This window comes from Hemicordylus capensis, chromosome 5 (assembly GCF_027244095.1).
Source record: "Hemicordylus capensis ecotype Gifberg chromosome 5, rHemCap1.1.pri, whole genome shotgun sequence".
Taxonomy (NCBI): domain Eukaryota; kingdom Metazoa; phylum Chordata; class Lepidosauria; order Squamata; family Cordylidae; genus Hemicordylus; species Hemicordylus capensis.
In genome coordinates this window covers 122,988,412-123,007,959 of record NC_069661.1, presented here as the reverse complement: position 1 = coordinate 123,007,959, position 19,548 = coordinate 122,988,412, and the positions used below count along the sequence as shown (strand labels likewise).

The 19,548-nt window shown below is 41.3% G+C and overlaps 1 protein-coding gene across 5 annotated transcripts in view; it reads left to right on the top strand.

The window, feature by feature from the left end:
• PPP2R2C (protein phosphatase 2 regulatory subunit Bgamma) overlaps positions 1-18,639 on the top strand; it is a 142,456-nt gene extending 123,817 nt beyond the window's left edge. For all 5 annotated transcript variants that reach the window (XM_053255585.1, XM_053255587.1, XM_053255586.1 and 2 more), the window contains 3 exons: positions 12,084-12,253; positions 16,180-16,271; positions 18,088-18,639. In XM_053255585.1, coding sequence (XP_053111560.1) covers positions 12,084-12,253; positions 16,180-16,271; positions 18,088-18,379 — 554 coding nt within the window. In that variant the 3' untranslated portion in view covers positions 18,380-18,639. The remainder of the gene's footprint in view (positions 1-12,083; positions 12,254-16,179; positions 16,272-18,087) is intronic.
• Positions 18,640-19,548: the final 909 nt, after the last annotated feature.

The following is a 19,548-nucleotide window of genomic DNA, read 5'->3' as shown; positions in this document are numbered from 1 at the left end:
TTGTTGTCATGCTCTGATTTTTTTTTGCCTTTGATATTTTGATGCATTTCTCTCTTTTTTCTTTTTCTGGTCAATAACCAAATAAAGAATTCTCGTAATTATCGAGTTAATGAAATAAGTCCTTCCCTATTTATCAGACAAAAAGGCACCCTTTGAAGTTGTGGCTCATCCACATTTAGGGTTTTGATAGCTACTGTTCCCTATTCAACCCAGCATTGCATCTTTCTAGTAGCTGTTGCTGGTGTCTCTGGTGTTCCTTTTCAGATTGTGAACCCCTTTGGGTCAGGGAGCCATTTTCTCATGCTTTTTGCTATGTAAACTGCTCTGAGAACTTTTTTTTTAAAAAAGCAGTATATAAATATGTTTATTATAATTAATAGTAATAATAATAATAAATAAATAATAATGGTGTGAGTGCAATTCATCTTTAACTTGTAGAAGGAGCTTCCATCAATGGTGTATAGCTATGGTAAAACTTTGTATGTCAGCCGGTGAATGAAGACTTGCACATTTTTCTACAACACAAGATGCATGTTCTTAGCATGTCTCCACATACTTTGATTGCTTATAGTGAGAAAGAAATTAATCATTCTGGAGCACTCATGTTGTATAAAGGCCTATTACTGGTAAAGCTAAGTTGAAAAAGGAAGCCATCCAAATCTAAATAACCCCTCTTCAGCAATGTTTCAGGGCAGTGATAAAGCTAGGGCAGAGGGAGCCTGTGTTCACAGTTTAATTTCCAGTTATACTTGCATATATTTCTGTTAAAACTTTGGTTAAAGTTGGTTAAAAAAAATTTATTCAGGAAGATATTCACTTTCTGATGATGGCAAGATTGTATTGTATGACATGCTGGTGGATTGACTGTTGCAGATTTCTTTTAATCAGATTTTTTCTGTATTTTATTCATGTTTTAATTTGTTTTAATTGATTGTTACATTTTTATATTTGGGGCACTATTGTGGAAAAGCAGTATATAAATAGGAGGGAAAGAAATATTCTGTTCCATAACATAGTACCAAAGGAATTGCAGTCACAAACTACTAAAACAGTACAATAACTCTGAAATGGAAGAAGGCATCTTGTACCAGACAAGAGCCCAAAGTATAATGGTAATTGATTAAATGCTATTTTCCAGATCTGTGAGCTAGAAAATAATCAGGCTCGTTGAGAAATGGAGTGTATGGAGCAAACAGATCACAGGAACTTATAAGGCTAATGAGTGGGTTTTCTAACCACTTAAAGGAAGGAGGTCAAAGAGCAGCTTGCTGTATTGGTTTGAATGTGCTTGGTCCTTTGTTAATCTTTCATACGTCACTTTCAGTTTGCATTTCAGCCTTCATTGTATTAACCCTCACATTGCCTGTAAGGCAATGGAAATCAAGGGATAAACACGCATTCAAGGCTTTTTAAAGGAATGTATGACATTGCTACGACAGCAATGAATGCACCACTGAGTGACCTTTAAGGCCAAGTTGAAGACAGATCATCCTGGAGAGAATCTATCTATGTGGTCTCTAAGAGTTGACACAGACTTGAGGGCACTTAATCAATCAATCAATCATTCATGACAAACCTATATTTGAATGTATGAATCTGTCTTGGGGGGCTTCTAAATAACAATAAAGTGCTGAATCTGCAAAGCTTTTGTTTAAGTTCCAAGTGTGACCTTACTCACCATACAGGTACCTCTGCAGGCTTCTGCATTCCTTCCTATCCTGAACTCACTCCTTCCAAATGCACACGGAGAAGGGACATCTGTCAATTTTACAGCGCCACCTGCTGGCCAGCCCTTACATTTCTGAGAAGAACCCACCCTTTCCCCCAGCCACCACAAAAATAGTGATGAAAAAGGCTGGGTTATTTTCAGAATGCAAGAACTAGCCAGGAGGTGGAACCGTGAAAACAGTGTGAGGTCCCTGCTTGTTGTGTGTATAGAGGGTAAAATCATGCTAGGAAGGAGCACAGAAGCATGCAGGAATGTTAGTGAGTAATGTAGCATTTGGAACGAGCACACAAGTGTTGCACCCACTTTATTGCTGTACTTTATTGCTGTCTGGAAACCCCCTTATACTGAATCAACCCAGCTCAGTATTGCCGACACTGACTGGCAATGGGTCTCCAAGGTTTCAGAGAAGGGTCTTTCCCATTCCTCCCTGGAGATGTCAGAGATCTTGGGTGCAAAATGAATGCTCTGCTGCTGAGCTACTAACGCTCCCTGCTCAGGGCATCCAATACAGATTGAGGACTCGAGCTCAGTGCTCTCATATCTGAGTCTCATTGTCCTTGCTGAGTCTCTTAGTTGTGTATGCAACCACAAGCATACCGAAAATTAAGCTGCAAAAAACTTCTCCACAGCAGAAGCCATCCTGGTGAGAAAAGCATTCGTCCTTTCTCCTCTTTATTGTCTCCTATTGTGATAATGTGACTATCCATCGCTCCAAGTGGAAATGACAAAATTGCTTCTCCTGCTTCTTCCCCACTTCTACTTCCTCAGCCTAGAAATTGCCCTTAAAAGGGATGGCGACAATGGCAAGCTGATTGACGTATCCAGATGTAAAGGCGAATGGGGGTGCTTCCTCATGCAGCAAGGGGAAATTCAGTGGATGCAGATTGTTGTACAGGGCTGTGGATAGTACCTGCTAAAATTTCCATTTCTGTGCTGAGCTTTGCTGTCCTCCTTTACACCTGTCTTCCTTAGACCAGTAGGAAAGATACTCCCTTGATCTATATAGTTCAAGGTTGCATAGTAGGACGTTATCAGTAATCAGCCAACACGTTGAAAAAATATTGGTATAAGAGGCATATTTTAGATACCCAACTGGAAACACATTTGCCTTCATCTGAAACATGAGTTGATTACTAACACATTTAATGGGGGCAGTGCCTGTGTGTGTGTGTGTGTATGTGTGTGTGTGTGTGTGTGTGTGGTTGGGGGGGCATGTTTAACAGGTTTGTTGATTAGCAGTGATCTTTTAAGTACATGTTGCTTGTTGTATGACTGAATAGAAGAATCCATATTCCATTTTAGTGAATCTTAATTTATTTCTCTGATAACTCCCAAAGCAGTTGCATGGCAGAATTATTCATCCCCCAACAGAGAACAATTATTCATCCCCCAAATAGAGAACACCATGGCACTAAATCATTCAAAGATACTACAGGCAGCCTCTGTGAGATGGGTACTGCCTGGCTCCCAGATGCTTTTATTCGTTTTTCCCTGTGGCATGCCAGCAGTTATCTCTTAGCACATTAGTCTGCTCTGGCACTGTCTGGGAATTCTGGCCTTTCCCAGCAGCTTAGAGAAGAGAAGCTAGGTAGCACTGTCTCTTTGCCGCTGCAATAGCGGCAGGGGGAGCCAGATGCTGACACAAATACCCGTTTTTAGATTGTGTAACTGCCATCTAGAGGTGGGAGGGCAAAACACTTGGCATTTGTGATTATTTAGTAAAGCGCCAAAAGAAGCTACCCACTCCAGTTACAGAGTAGAGAGCTGATTTTAGTCCTTGCAGTTATTTAAAGAACACACATGGAGATTGTTGTACAATCTAAACTGAATAGGTTTATTGGTGAAGTACATTTGGTGGCGCAGCGGGGAAATGCTTGACTAACAAGCAGAAGGTTGCCGGTTCGAATCCCCACTGGTACTATATTGGGCAGCAGTGATATAGGAAGATGCTGAAAGGTATCATCTCATACTGCGCAGGAGGAGGCAATGGTAAACCCCTCCTGTATTCTACTAAAGACAACCACAGGGCTCTGTGGGCGCCAGGAGTCAAAATCAACTTGATGGCAGAATTTACTTTACTTTACACTTTAGATAGGAAAGATCTAGTCCTATTTATCAGCTACATAATGGATAGATTGTGTGGGGGAGAGATGTTTCCATCTTCTTGTGTGAAGGGGGGAGATGTCGCTCTAGGAGGAAAGGAAGGGGACTGACTCACTACAGGAAGTACCTGAGGAGTCAAGGCAGGGATCATAGAGTAGAGGCAAGCAGGGACAGGAAAGGAGACCCTCACTAGCTATCTCTACTCCCAATGCCCCTAGTGGTCATTAGGATAGTTGGTGCAAAAGGTTGATTCGCTGGAACTCCATCTTCAACACATTGTGGGGTGGGCTGTTTTTGGCTAATCCATCCCTTGATCCAGGCCAGCTTCTGAATGGTGCTTTAGTTACTCCTTCCCTCCAGGGAAAGGGTGACATCAAAAGAGGAAGAGTTGGTCCCGGTTTCCCCTTTTCAGCAGTTTAGCAATGCCATGCACTCTCCAGCACAGTACTCAAGGCAAGGTGGTGGTGTTGAGGTGGAAGGTGGAGGTGTTGAGTGGTGGTGGAGGTGGTGGTGGTGCTGACTTACTAGCATGTGGGAGGCAGTGCAGAGCACTGCCAGCAGCAGCAAGGTCACTGAGAGGCCACTGTGACTGAGAGGGTGGGGTAGCATCAGTCCTGCTTGGAGAGGAGAGCCGGTCTTACGGAGAGGAGATCAGAGTGTGTCTGGATTGCACGTGACATTTTTAAATGCAGATACAGATGGGTTTCTTCTTTGTTTTCCATTCTGGCTCCCTCTGTCGTGAGAGGATCTGCTCCCTTTTTTATGTGTCAGGGTCAGTGAGACTGACCTACTGAGTCAGAAGAGGCTCCCCACCACCATTGCTGGTCTTGTGGAGATGAGAGCTGGTCTTGTGGTAGCAAGCATGACTTGTCCCATTAGCTAAGCAGGGTCTGCCCTGGTTGCATATGAAAGGGAGTGTGAGATATTCCCCTCAGGGGATGGAACTGCTCTGAGTAGAGCAGAAGGTTCCAAGTTCCTTCTCTGGCTCCTCCAAGATAAGGCTGAGAGACATTCCTGCCTGCAACCTTGGAGAAGCCATTGCCAGTCTCTGAAGACAATACTGAGCTAGATGGACCAATGGTCTGACTCCGTATATGGCAGCTTCCTATGTTCTTCCTATGTTCCTATGTTGGTGGCACAGTGACTTGTTGCTGTTAATCTCCAGTGGCAAATGGTGTTGAGCCATCACAGAGCAGGAAGCTGTCAACTATTTGTCCAGGATGAAAGATCATATGAGAAGTAGGCCACTCTGTTGCTCTCTTAGCATTGGTTCGTGTGAAAGCAACCCAAGGAGATTAAAGCAATGTGATACAGGAATATTTGACAAGACTCAAAAGTAGACATCAGAAACTGATCTTCTGGTTTTAGAGGTGAGTGAGTAGCCAATTTTGACCCTAGCTGTAACTCACAATCATTGTCCCTGGTGATGAGCACTTTTATCACGAAAAGATCAGGCACCGAAAATCTAGCTCCTAGGGTCATTCTGTGCAGCATCTTATCATTTAACCACATACTTTTAAAATAATGAGGGGGGAAACCTTCTTCTTCTTTTAAGATACCATGATAAATACCTGTACATTTTGATAGCTCTTTCCTTCACATATCTTCTGGTGTTAACAGCAACTTCACATAATATTTATGAGAATGGAATTCTTATCATGTACAATTTGGAACGATTAAGGGGGAGAGGTGCACAAGAAATGATAATTGCTTTATATTCATCAGGCTTCCATTGAAAGCTTGACAGGATAATTGGAAAGCGCCTGCTTTACTCAATGTCTAGAATGTTGAAAGAACTATTTAAAAGCTTTCATTTAGTTCCTTGCAGAAGTTTTTTTTCCTTTTACTTTCTTAGCTTTTACAGATCATTAACATTTTTGTTAGATAATGCCCCTTATTTTAAAACTTTTCTGCACTTCCCTCTTCTTGTTAGTAACAGAATTTTCAATTTTGTAGATTCTTACTATTTTTTCAGAAATGTTACTTAGATTCCTCCAAATCTTATAAGAAAATTTAATCCGTAATACAATGTTATTAAAAATTGGAATTATATTTATCCATGTGAAACTGACTCAGATTAATGTCACACTATGGTTTGCACTAACAAACCAAAGAACAGGTTATGTTCTTTCTTATTACCCACATTCTCCAAGCCCCCGCTGATAGTTCACAAATGGTATCCCAAACCACTCTGCCCTGGCCTATAGCTGGCAATATGTCAGTACATAACTGGCCTGTTACAGTTAGTCAACTGCCACATGTGGGTGATAAAGCCAAAGATGCACCTGTTTGGAAACTTTGGGCTGTTCCCAGCTATGCTGAGCACCCGACACATTCTTTCCTGATCAATCGTGATGTTCTGCTGTGTCCCACTATCCCTGCCTTTTAAAAGATTTTCTGTCCCTTATTACTAACTGCATGGGAAAATGCTTAAGGCAGTTGTGTACTACCACATTCTGGCTGGCTATACCACTATTTTCCCTTTGCAATGTATTTTCTTTGTTAATATCTTCTTGGTAGTGATCTGTCACCTGTGATCATCTTTCAGTACTTGCCATGTACAATTTCTGCATGTTTTGTATGGACACACATGCATCGTGGAACCTTGGACCACAATTAACTTCCGTACCAATTGCACTGATGTGTAACATCATATTGCCAGTCCTCTCCTCATCCATCTTACATTGAGATTCAGCTCCAGGACATAAAATACCAATCAACCTCATTTTCCAGGGCTGGGGAAGGCAGGATCAAATGGGAGTATGTTCATTAATGAAACACTACTAAACAGTATCTCCTCTAAGATAACAAAAAAGTTGGAAGCTTGATGTACCATCAGTCTTCCCACCTTTAACAACAGCAGGATAGGGAACTGAGTCAGGTCCATACATTGCACATTAGCCATAGTTTTAGTTCAGTTCTGGGAATCATCTTCTCCCAGACCAAACAGGGAGACTGGAAACAAACTCTTAGCTCCTAGAATTAACTTGATTCTGAAAAACAAAGTACATCATTCACCATATACCAACCATATTATGGACTATTCATCAAAACAGGGGAAGTCCCAAGAGAACAAGCAAAAAATAGAAGAAAAGGTCATCCCCCTGAATCAAACAAACTCTGGCTAATTTTCAGTGTAACTGTGGATGTCCAAGACAATGGTCACTGATTCAGTTCCCTGTCCTGCTACCGTTAAGTAACTTATGGGTGGGAACACACTGCTCCACCCTACTATAAAAAGAACAGACATTTATGGCAAATGCAATTTTTCCTTTCTTCAGTGTGTCTGGGGAGGGACAATCTTCAGGACTGGGATGCAGAAAAGCAGTTCATCTCCAAGGATGGGAACACCTATGTCAATGGCTTAGAGAGAGACAACATCTTCTCTCTGCTTCCCAAAGTCTGCATCTCCATCTGCAAAGCAATCAATGCAGTAATATTTGTGGATGATGCAGTGTTAGTTTTATCTAACCCTGTTGTAGCAATACATTATGTAAATTAACATCACTCCTAGCAGATCACGGGAAAGCAGGTGGCCTATAAATTATAGGAAGTCATCAGAATATGGCCCCAAACCTAACAGATGAATCTGCTCATGTTGATCATATTAAATATTTAAGAATGCATATTCCTAAAAACCTAGCCCATTAAAAAAAACCACTCAAATTATTGCAGTTTGTCATATTAGATTTTAAGCAGTTGGAGAATAGTGCTCTCTCATGACTGGGGGGCATTGCAGCAATCAAAATGGAAATGTTATCTGAGCTTAATTTTGTCTTCTTCCAGACACTTCCCATAATGCCCTCAACAGTCATCAATAGATGGCAAAATGTGATAAATCTAATAATACAATAGAGGAAGAACTCATGACTTGGTAATTCAGTTCTATGCAGGGCTAAGGTCAAGGAGGTTTGGGCACTCCAAATGGGAAAATTTATTATGAAGCATTTCAGGTGTACCAATTAAAATTTATTGCTAAAGGCCAGAATGACAAGCTGCTAGTTTCTGTTGAATTAAATACAAATATCTCACTTGAGATATATTTCATGTTTTTTTGTTTTTGCTGCATGCTGCCACTTGTATCTGGTGCATAACCACTTCAAGCATGACCTTAAGAGGCTGGAATAATTTGTTGTCCAAATTAGCACCACCTACTTATTTTCTTGTACCTTTCCTGACACATCCTCTGTTTGCATACCCTCATAAATATGTCCAATCTGATTGTCATGCTTGTGAATCCTATAGATTATATGATCCGTACATTGAGGGCAAACCACTTTCTGGAATTCAACGTAAGGAGAAATTAGGGCAGGCAAAACTAAATTGGTTTCAGATTCATCAAACACTTCATTTAGCTACAAATCCCATGAAAGTGTTGCAGACTGCCATAACCCTTTGACAGATTATGAATTCTTGATTGGGACAAAGCTTTTTTTTTTTTTTTAAATGAAATTTAAAGGATTTACATTCTTCAAAGATTTACATTCAGTTGCATTCAGAATTTAAAATGGCACATTGTCTGCATATTGTCTGAGAGAAGGATGTGGGAGAGACTTCAAAACAACAACAACAACAACAACTGGAATGCATTATAGCAGAACAGGCTTTTAAAATCTGAGTCCTCTCATATCCATTAAAATACCATGATATGGATGGTATTGGTCTCCCCCAAATTGTGTCATACATGTAATAAGGTTGTTCCATTCAACACAAGATTCTTACTTTCAGGTGTGGTCACCTCGTATGACTGTGGATTGCTTCTAAGTTCAGGTGTTTGCAGAAATATCTAAAATAGTTAAGCTCTGTCTTTCTACCAGATCCTAAACTTTCTCTTCTGATTTTATATCTTGAAACACACAAGGATATTTTAAACAAATTATGGGTTGTTGGTTTTTTTAAAATAGCAACTTCTAGAGGTCACTAGAAGTCTGAAAACTGCTCTATGTATATGCAGTATGACAGTGTATGGTGTGTGGCATAGTTTGGGAAACTCACATATCAAATTTGTCTTTTAAAAGGGGTGGTCAGGCCAGATGTTCTTTTTAATGGAGGATAGCAACTTTTATTGCTTATGTGAACAGCAAAAATGATTCTTCTCAGTCCCCAAGCTACCATCAAGCTTTTTGGAAAGATGTGTTTGGTTAAACTTTATCCATGCTTTCAAATTATATTATTAGACTGGCATTGCACATTTGTGTTCTCCCGGTATTATGAGGAGATCTGATGTGCTAATCCCCAATATGGCTTCTTGCTGTATTTTTACCCTTCATTCTTGTTTTGCTTCTTCTTTTTTAAAAAAAATATAATTCCATTTTATAGGTTAAAGAGCTAAACCTTAGCTAGAACATTCTCCTTCCAAATTCAGACTCAGCGTTATACTGCCACAAGTTTGAGAGAACTAGTGAAGTGCAGTGTAGGGATGTGCGGACCGGTCTGGAGGTTTGGGGATTCGGGATCAAATCAAAAAACACCCCCCCTTCCGTCCAGACCATAACCGAACCTCCAGACAAGTCTGTGAATTTTTGAATTTTTTTAAAATAATAAATAATAATTTCAAAATACCTGTAGCCCCTTTGGGGGGCTTCCTGTATGCCATGGGGTGGGGGGGCGTTCCACGAAGGTTCCCCCTCCCTCTGCCAGCCTCTGAAATCACCGCTGCGGCCGGGTAAATGGACTGTTTTAGGCCTTTTGGGGCCTCTGTAACTGTTCATGGCGGCCATTTAGGCCACCGCAGCACATGTGTAAATGGCCTCTGCGAGGCCTGGCATGCGCCCATGGCCTCACAGAGTTTATTTGCGCATGCACGGCAGCCACTTTGGAAAAACAAAATGGCCACCGTGCGCAGTTATGAAGGCCCAAGCGGGCCAAAAATAGTCCATTTACCTGGCCACGATGGTGATTTCAGAGACCGGTGGGGGGAGGGGGGACCTTCTCAGACACACACCCCTGCGGCCTACAGGAAGCTCCCTGAAGGGGGTAGAGGTATTTATTTTATTTATTTTATTTTTTAAATAAAATTAGTGAACTCCCAGCCCGGGGTGGTTTAATGTGGGCTGGACCAAACTTGGCCGGTCTGGTTCAAGTCCATTCCGGACTTGAACCGAACCAGGCCAGCTGGTTTCGTGCACACCCCTAGTGTAGTGTGACTAAGTAAGATTGGACACACTTATTTTTGAGCATGATGAAAGGTCTTAAAATACTTTATTTAGACTATTGTGCTTATGCCGTACTTTTGAATAGTCATAGAATTCTAGAGTTGGAAGAGATGTTTGAGGTCTTCTCCAAGGTCCAAGTCCCTGCTCAGTGTAGAAAACTGCTCCTGCATCCCTGACAAAATGGCCTCCCAGCTTTTGTTCAAAAACCTCTGGCAAAGGAGAGCCCTTTCGCAGACCTTCTAGTCAGGAAATTCTTCTTAATGTTTAATCTACATCCTTCTTAATGTCTAGTCTGTGCAGTCGGGCAGTCTTAGTCTTCCCAGCATTGCAGATGGAAAATGGAGGCTGAGAATATGAATACAGTGAAGATTTAGATACTGCTTTTCAATGAAAGTTCCCAAGCAGTTTATATAGATATAAATAAAATGGCTCCCGATCCCCAAAGGCCTCACAATCTAAAAAAAGAAACATAAGATATACACCAGCAACAGCCACTGGAAGCATGCTGTGCTGGGGATGGATAGGGCCAGTTGCTCTCCCCCTGCTAAATAAAGAGAATCACCACTTTTAAAAAGGTGCCTCTTTGCTCAGTTAGCAGGGGAAGATAGGTTGTCTGAGGTCTACCGATTTATTTATCCCATTTCTTATTCAACTGAATGCACGGGGCAGCTCATAACGCAATTAAAAATAATTCAGTTAAACTACAATAGAAACACTGCATATTTATTTATTTTTATTTAATTTATTCAATTTCTATTCCGCCCTTCCAGAAATGGCTCAGGGAGCTTTATACAGAGAAATAATAAATAAGTAAGATGGATCCCTGTCCCCACAATTTAAAAAGAAACGTAAGATAGACACCAGCAACCGTCACTGGAGGTACAGTGCTGGGAGCATAAACAAAAGATAATAAAAGCAGAAACCTCAAGCAGAGAATAATATGCCCTTATACTCCAAATGCCTACCAAAACAAAGACGTTTTTGCTGGGCAATGAAAAGCCAGAAAAAAGGCAAAATGGGCCTCTGCGGGAGAGAGTCCCACAGCTTGGACATCATGGGACTTACTGACATAGTAAATGGTTTATAGCTGCAGGGAGACCTGGACTTGGAATATTCCAGCTCACACTCTTACCTACTATTACACTCCAGTGAGAACTGGATAACACTTTTAAATAGATCATAAGTAATATCATTTGAGAGGCATTCTACAGTATGTTTGCAGAGATGTAGGAATGTAACAGGTGAAATTGCATAGTCTGTAAATCTGTAGCTGACTTTCCTAAGGGCAGAAGTGCATGCTTTCCTGCTGACTGACCTTTGTTTCTCCCCTGCCCCATGTCCTAGAGCAAGCTATTCCACTGAGTCAATTTCACAGGCAAGTGCCTATTAAGTCCTATGCAGGCACTCAGTAACCATGTAGAGTGCACACAGTTGCACTACCAACTGAATGCTTCGTGCCAACATGTTATGTAGGTCTGCCACCTGTGCAGACCATGGCGTTCTTCACACAGCAGGCTTTACTGCGAGGCTTTACTCTTAACTTGAAGTTGTCCCTAAAAACCAACACAAAAAATGAATTTTTTAAAAATGGCTATAGTCCAATATAGTGGAAAACCTGAATTGTGTGTGAAATGCTCCCTGATAGCTCACAGCGACTTTGGGCTAAATCTGGCTGATATGTGAATGTACACCCTCCATTCCAGAGGAGATGTGAGCTAAAAGTCCTGTGTGAAAAACGCCCTTGCAGAGTGTGTAACTGTACTGTACAGATTGTAAATGTACCTGGGGAGAGATCCTGCCCATAATTAGCCAGCCTTCCAAAACTGGTGGTGACCCATTGATGGCAGTTTGCTGAGGGACCACTGGAGCCAGCCCTGTTCTAAACTAATAATTAAGTCCTAAATTGCTTTCTCTTATGGCTGGGTTAACAGAGCTGCATTTTTGTTCTTTAGAGTAGCTCTCTAGAATCCAATGCTGTGATTAAGTTTGAACCTGCCTTTCCAAAATAAGAAATGCACAAAAGGTAACTGTGTAGAAATGCTATTATGTACTCCTCATAGTGATCTGTTGTTTTTCATCTTTTTCCCCCTCATCAGTTTTTGAAGAACCAGAAGACCCCAGTAGCCGCTCATTTTTCTCTGAAATTATCTCTTCTGTCTCAGATGTCAAATTCAGCCACAGTGGCCGGTATATGTTAGCTAGGGATTACCTCACTGTCAAAGTTTGGGATCTGAACATGGAAACAAAGCCTATAGAAATATACCAGGTATGTGATATGTTCATTTTCTTAGTTGCAGTGTATGTTTATTCAGAGGACACTTAAACGGAATATATGCTATTGGCATGAATGGGACTTTACCAGCATAAATTATTGTGAGATGGTCCCTAAGTGTGCTGTTCTAATTTTTTCTAGATACTGCTGGGGAAAAAATGTTGTATGAATCTGTTGCACATGATTTGGGCATTTTTCACATTACATGGACTTACTCAATACAACTTGAATTTGGTGCTCTCAGTTCATAGCCAAAGCAGAAGTTTGCCTGGAAAGTAGTGCTTTCCTCTTAGCAGACAGGACCAAAGGTCATTGCAATAGGAAGTGTGGAGTGTCCTTTCTCCAGAGTGAAACAGAACACAGAAACTGTATTTTGAAGTCAAACCAAGTACAAAACCAAGTAGGCCTTATCACCAGAAAAAAAATGTTAAAACTGGAATGAGAACTCTTTAAAATTGTTGGATAGTTGAAGTCAGATTTCCTGTAGGATTATTGGGAAATATAGAGAAAATCAGTATCTTCTGAATCGCTAGACAGAAAGCTATGAAGTTAGCTTTGTGATGATAGCATTAATTGTGTGGACACTGAAAGTAATTGGTCCACCTGTATTCTTTAAAAAAAAGTTTTTTAAAACTTTTAAAACTGCTTTGTTTCATGGCAGGAAGTTACAAAAAGTGCAGAAATTGAAGCTCCCACTCTGATCATCGACAGTGTCTTATTTAGAGGAATTTGTTCCTTGCCTTCATATAAAAGTACCCCCTTTTTGGCACCCCATATTATATTCAGTAATATTCAATTGAAGCCTCTCTTTGCCAAAAGAAACTCTGAAGTTTATACACATCAAATACCTGATAACGGAGTGAAGAAGACAGTTGAACAAATGATAAAAAGATCTATGTCCTTCCCCAGAAGCACTGTGATTGGAAAGCAAGACTTGGACCATTTGACACAATGCATTGCCAGTGGCCAGCTTGATTTGTCACTCCAAATCTCCCCCCCCCCACCAGTCTGTTCCAAATAAGGCAATTGCTATGGCAACACTGTTTGCTTGGTTTCTAGAAGCTGTAAAACAGCTCTTTTTAATTCCAATATACCCAGCATTTCCGACCTCAATCCAATACAATAGATATTTCATTCCAACATTTGACACAATAAAACCCTATGGAAGTAGTGCTGGAATTAATCTGATATTTCCCAACATGGCCAGTGTCAGATCTGTGTTGTACCTACATAACTGCACAGCCCTAGAAAACAGGACTTCTGCAGGAGCTTAGCATAATAACTGAATTCCATAGTAAGCTAAGGTTGAAGGACAGGAAACAGAGGGTACGGTAGGTATAAATTGAGAGCTTTCACAATGGAAGTAAGTAAGAAGTGGGGTCCCCCCCCCCGGGATCTGTACTGGGACCGGTGCTTGTTAATTTATTCATAAATGACCCAGAAGTAGGGGTAAGCAGTGAGGTGGCCAGATTTGCAGATGACACTAAACTCTTTCGGGTAGTGACATACAAAATGGATTGTGAGGAGCTCCAAAAGGATCTCTCCAAACTGGAGGAGTGGGCGACAAAGTGGCAAATGCAGTTCAGTGTTGGCAAGTGTAAAGTGATGCACATTGGGACAAAAAAACCCAATCTCAAGTATATGCTGATGGGTTCTGAGCTGCCGGTGACTGACGAGGAGAGGGATCTTGGGGTGTGGTGGACAGCTCGTTGAAAGTGTCGACTCAGTGTGCAGCAGTTGTGAAAAAGGCCAATTCCATGCTAGGGATCATTAGGAAGGGGATTGAAAATAAAACAGCAAATATTATAATGCCCTTATACAAAACTATGGTGCAGCCACACCTGGAGTACTGTGTACAGTTCTGGTCACCACATCTCAAAAAGGACATTGTAGAACTGGAAAAGGTGCAGAAGAGGGCAACCAAGATGATCAGGGGCCTAGAGCACTTCTTATGAGGCAAGGCTACAACACCTGGGGCTATTTAGTTTAGAAAAAAGATGACTGCAGGTAGACATGATAGAGTTCTATAAAATCATGCATGGTATGGAGAAGTGGATAGAGATAAATTCTTCTCCCTTTCCCATAATACTAGAACGAGGGGTCATCCCATGAAATTGATTGCCAGGAAATTTAGGACCAGCAAACAGAGGTATTTTCCCCCACAACACATAACTTGTGGCATTGTCTGCCGCAAGATGTGGTGACAGCCAACAACCTGGATGGCTTTAAGAGGGGTTTGGATAACTTCATGGAGGAGAGGTCTATGAACGGCTACTAGTTTGAGGGCTATAGGCCACCTCCAGCCTCAAAGGCAGGATGTCTCTGAGTACCAGTTGCAGGGGAGTAACGGCAGGAGAGAGGGCATGCCCTCAACTCCTGCTTGTAGGCTTTCAGCAGCATCTGGTGGGCCACTGTGTGAAACAGGATGCTGGACTATGTGGGCCTTGGGCCTGATCCAACAGGGCTGTTCTTATGTTCTGAAGCTGTGCTAAAGATTTTTAATGGGCCTGCAATATTTAACCAATTAATCAAAACAATTATTCAGTTAAAGGCCTTCTAAATGATTCAAGTGTCCCTGATCAATCAGGTATAATTAAACCACCCCCCCTCTCTATCCCACCTTCAAAATTGACATCTGCCATTTGCCCTTACACACCCATCCACCTGGAAACACATGTCACCAAATATGGATTTAAATAAAGGGTCACAAATTTATTGAATCAATATTTGAGCTGCACCAAGACAAGAGTAAACACATCTAATGCACCACAACAGTGCAAATATCCGCTTCTAGAAGTGCCAGCTAGGAGGCTGTGCCTTCTGCTCTCTACCTCCTTTAGGAGAGATCATCTTGGCTTGGAGTCTTGATTCAGACTGATCCTTGTTTTTCACTGCTGGCTTTTTGTGGAACCAGAAAGACTGAGCACATACATACTTGATTGGTGGCATTGAGCAAGAACTGGAAGCTTCATAGTCAGAAGAGCTAATTACTATGATGGGATAAAGCATAGGTAAAATAAGTGGCAGCACCAGCAAAAACATTGAGAAGGGGCAAAGTGCATTTCCAGGTGGGTGAGCTGTATCCCACATGCTCAGATTTCTGAAACAGAAATGGGAGGCACGTAGGAAGAGAATTGCTTTTGAGGAGGCACACTTGTGATTTTGATGATACAACGTCACCATGTGAGCTTCCAGCTCACAGCAATCCCCCCTCTGCATGCTGTGTCTCAAAACACCCAACCCGCCCCCCCCTTCAAAGGCTCTGGATCCAATTGACATGTCATGATTTCTCCCAAGAGCCATTTATAAAAAGGAAAACCAGGAATATATGGTTTTTGTCTCCAATTCTCAGTAAGATTAAATGACAAACTGGGAAGGATCTGCATGATGCTGCTTGTACAGTTGTTATCCACATCTCAGTGGCTTTCAGCTTCTAAACCAATATTGAATTAAAGTGTATATACAGTATCTATTTCTGATGATTGAACCAAAGTATGCTGAGAAGTGCACTTAAATCTGCTATATGTGCAGCGTGGTGTAGTAGTTAGAGTGCTGGACTAGGACCGGGGAGACCCGAGTTCAAATCCCCATTCAGCCATGAAACTAGCTGGGTGACTCTGGGTGGGCCAGTCACTTCTCTCTCAGCCTAACCTGCTTCACAGGGTTGTTGTGAAACAGAAACTCAAGTATGTAGTACACCGCTCTAGGCTCCTTGGAGTGGGATATAAATGTAATAATAATAATACAATTTATCAAGTGGGTTACTTCTAGGAAGATTTTACTGTATCTTCTGTTTATTTTGTTAATGCTTGTTTACTTGGAAGAAAGAGGCAAACTACCTCCAGCAAGAGCTACTGGCAACCTATGGCCTATAAAACCAAACCTTGTGATAACAAAGTTGCCTTTTGCTTACAAAACAGGTTCATGACTACCTTAGAAGCAAGCTGTGCTCTCTTTATGAAAACGACTGCATCTTTGACAAGTTTGAATGTGCATGGAATGGATCTGACAGGTAATCAATCTATTCATTGATTTGTCACTCTTAGTTTATCTCTGGGACAGGCACTCTGTGATAATCAATAAACCATGTTCTGCTTATAGTACATCTCCTGCATATCCATACCAAACAGTTAACACATGTTTTCCAGAAGTACTCTTTTTGCATAAGCACTCCCTCTGTTGCAACTTAAGAACTGGTATCTTATACCAGCCCATTCCAATTTGGGGGACAAAAACTAGTGGCACCTTTTCCATGAAAATAGGATATGATATAAAAGACTAAAATACATGGCTTCTTAAAAAGCATTTGCTTATCATATATAGGTTTTGGCTTTTAGTTTCCTTTGGAATAGAGTGCACTGGAGACTTCTATTTTAGTAATGGGTGCTTAATATGTAACTGAGGCAAACACATCTGATATCTCACATCAGAACCCCAGAGAGAGGTCCTACATACCATCAGAGGCTTCCAGCTCACAGCAATCTCTCCCCCACTGCTGTGTCTCAGGCCACCCAAACTCTGACTGACATCCAGAAGGCCCCGTAGCCCTCAGGAACATAGCTTCTGGAGGTAAAGGCAGCTGCTGAGGAAAGGGGACATGGAAATCAGCAAAAATAGTGTCCCTCAGCACAGCAGAAAATCCTTCCATGTTGGCACAGAGTTAGTCTGGATGTCAGTCATTGTTTCTATATACCCACACCCACACTGAACATCTGAACTTCTGCCTATTTTGATAAAAGGCTAAATGAGCATAAGAAAATGAATTTTAAAAAAAATAAATACTTGTGAAATATTTAGTAAGGTAAAGTGTGCCATCGAGTCGGTGTCGACTCCTGGCAACCACAGAGCCCTGTGGTTGTCTTTGGTAGAATAGAGGAGAGGTTTATCGTTGCCTCCTCCCACGCATTATAAGATGATGCCTTTCATCATTTCCCTCTATCACTGCTGCCTGATACAGGTATTTCCCATAGTCTGGGAAACATACCAGTGAGGATTCAAACTGGCAACCTCTGGCTTGCTAGTCAAGTCATTTCCCCACTGCGCAGGAAGATCAATAAGATGCTACTTCATTAGGGCAATACTTTAAAAAAAAAAAAAACAGTAACAAGCCCTTCCACTTCCTTACAATGACCATTTATTAGTGAAGGGAATGTGATGGTCAGTGGCTTTTGCTCCCAATGCAGTCTGGGAGACAGAAATTGAGCTGCACTGTAGCCATTAATTCCACTGGTCATTTCAGACAATTCATTGCGTGCTGATTACACAAGTCCTTTTATTTGATATAGAATATTTTTAAAATGAAATTTTGTAACTGACAACTGGTGATCCTAATGTACTTTGTACTGCTATTTTTAGAAAAACCAGGAGGTTTAGATGCATTTAAATAAATAATATATTTAATATAATATATTTAAATAATAATATTTAAATAAGATTATTAAATTGCCATGGGTACAATTGGGAAAACTTTGCTAGCAAGATTATAAAAATAGCTATCCACAGATAAATAGATATTATGATCGTGGACCAGCAAAAGAAATATAGCCAATTTGCATTATGGGTTTTTATGCCAAATTATATTCGCAAACACTTGGAATTCTCTATTTACATGTCTTACTGGGGAGGTATAATTAGCTGTGAACATAATATTGAATGGAGGATTTGCTTGTACGGTTATCATTTTGAGACAGAACATTCTGAGACAAGAGCATGGTCCTTGGAGAAGCTCACCTGTGCAAGGCCTTTTGAAATGAATGGGAGCTGAACATGGGCACAGTTCAAGGGACGATCTGCAACTTAACACTCCTCCCATTATTTGTCCTCTGCAGTGTCATCATGACAGGAGCATATAACAACTTCTTTCGAATGTTTGACCGGAACACCAAGCGTGATGTTACTTTAGAGGCTTCCCGAGAGAATAGTAAGCCACGGGCAATTCTCAAACCTCGCCGAGTGTGTGTGGGAGGCAAGCGAAGGAAAGATGACATCAGTGTTGACAGTTTGGACTTTACCAAGAAGATCCTGCACACAGCATGGCACCCAACAGAGAACATCATTGCTATCGCAGCCACAAACAATCTGTACATATTTCAAGATAAAATGAACTCTGAAATGCACTAGGATTCCTCATTACAAGCAAGCCTTTGGAGAGTTGAAGGATGTGATCACTGCTTGAGCTGTGATACTAAGCCTTTTACTTGGAAGCAAATGCTGTTGATTCAGTGGGACTTGCTCCCAAACAAGTGTATTTAGAATCAAGCTGTAATGGAATGGATTCACCCTTTTAATTACCCTACCATCCATATCATTGACAACCACAAAATGTTTTAATTCACTGCAACTATTGCAAATGTGTGTCAAAATAAATTCTCTATTAAGGAGAGGTTGCCTGCGTCTCACTCATCACTAGTTATATTATCTTGGTTCTCAAAGGCTACTTATGCCCACAGTGAAGATGTGGAGGAGAGAAGAGACTGATGCCATATATAAGAGACAGATAGAACAAAAAAGGCCACACCAAGCAACCTTTTCAATATAAAGACCTGTTTCACACAGGAAGCATATAAAGACCATCCAACGCGTCAGAAGCTACTGGATGGTTGTCGTATCTGTTTATTCTTAGAGGTGCTATTATCAGCTGGAAAGTTGTCTTCCAGTCCTCTGTGCAGTCTGTCCTCTAGCACTACAGGGCTTCTTCTTGCAGCACCAGAGAGTAAAGAGGAAATCTTGGGACTCCATTGTTCCTCCCTGGTCCTGCAACAAGAATGGTCATGGGCAGCGATACAAAGATAGGGCTAAAACCACTGTAGCTGCCACAGTCAATTGGCTGCTTCTGATCAGGCTTATACTTCCTGTGTGAACCAGGCCTCTCTGTAGTGGAAGTGGAATGGAACCAGTGTAAGTGGGTCAATAGGCAACTAGTTGAAAGTCTGGGGAGAAAAGTGGGAAGAGAATGTACTGAGGAGTGGCAAATATGGTTCCATGACTGCTGCCCATAACCCATCACTGGCAGTTAAGTTAAGTAAAACATACTTACCATTTTTGATTGTGTCACAGCTCCAGGTCCACAAAACCCTCCAGGCTTTTTAAGGCTATCCCCCTTCTGTTCGGTATTTTTAATTCCCCCTTTCCAGTTCTGTGCGCTAGGCTGTTTACAAGTGTTCCTGCTGCAACAGCAAGCAATTACCAAAGCACAGAGATACCTCCATCCCTACTCCAAGATGTCTTAAACCATAATTGTCAATCCAGGGCACAAGCGACACATTCTTGCAGGAAGCCAGAGTTTGGGC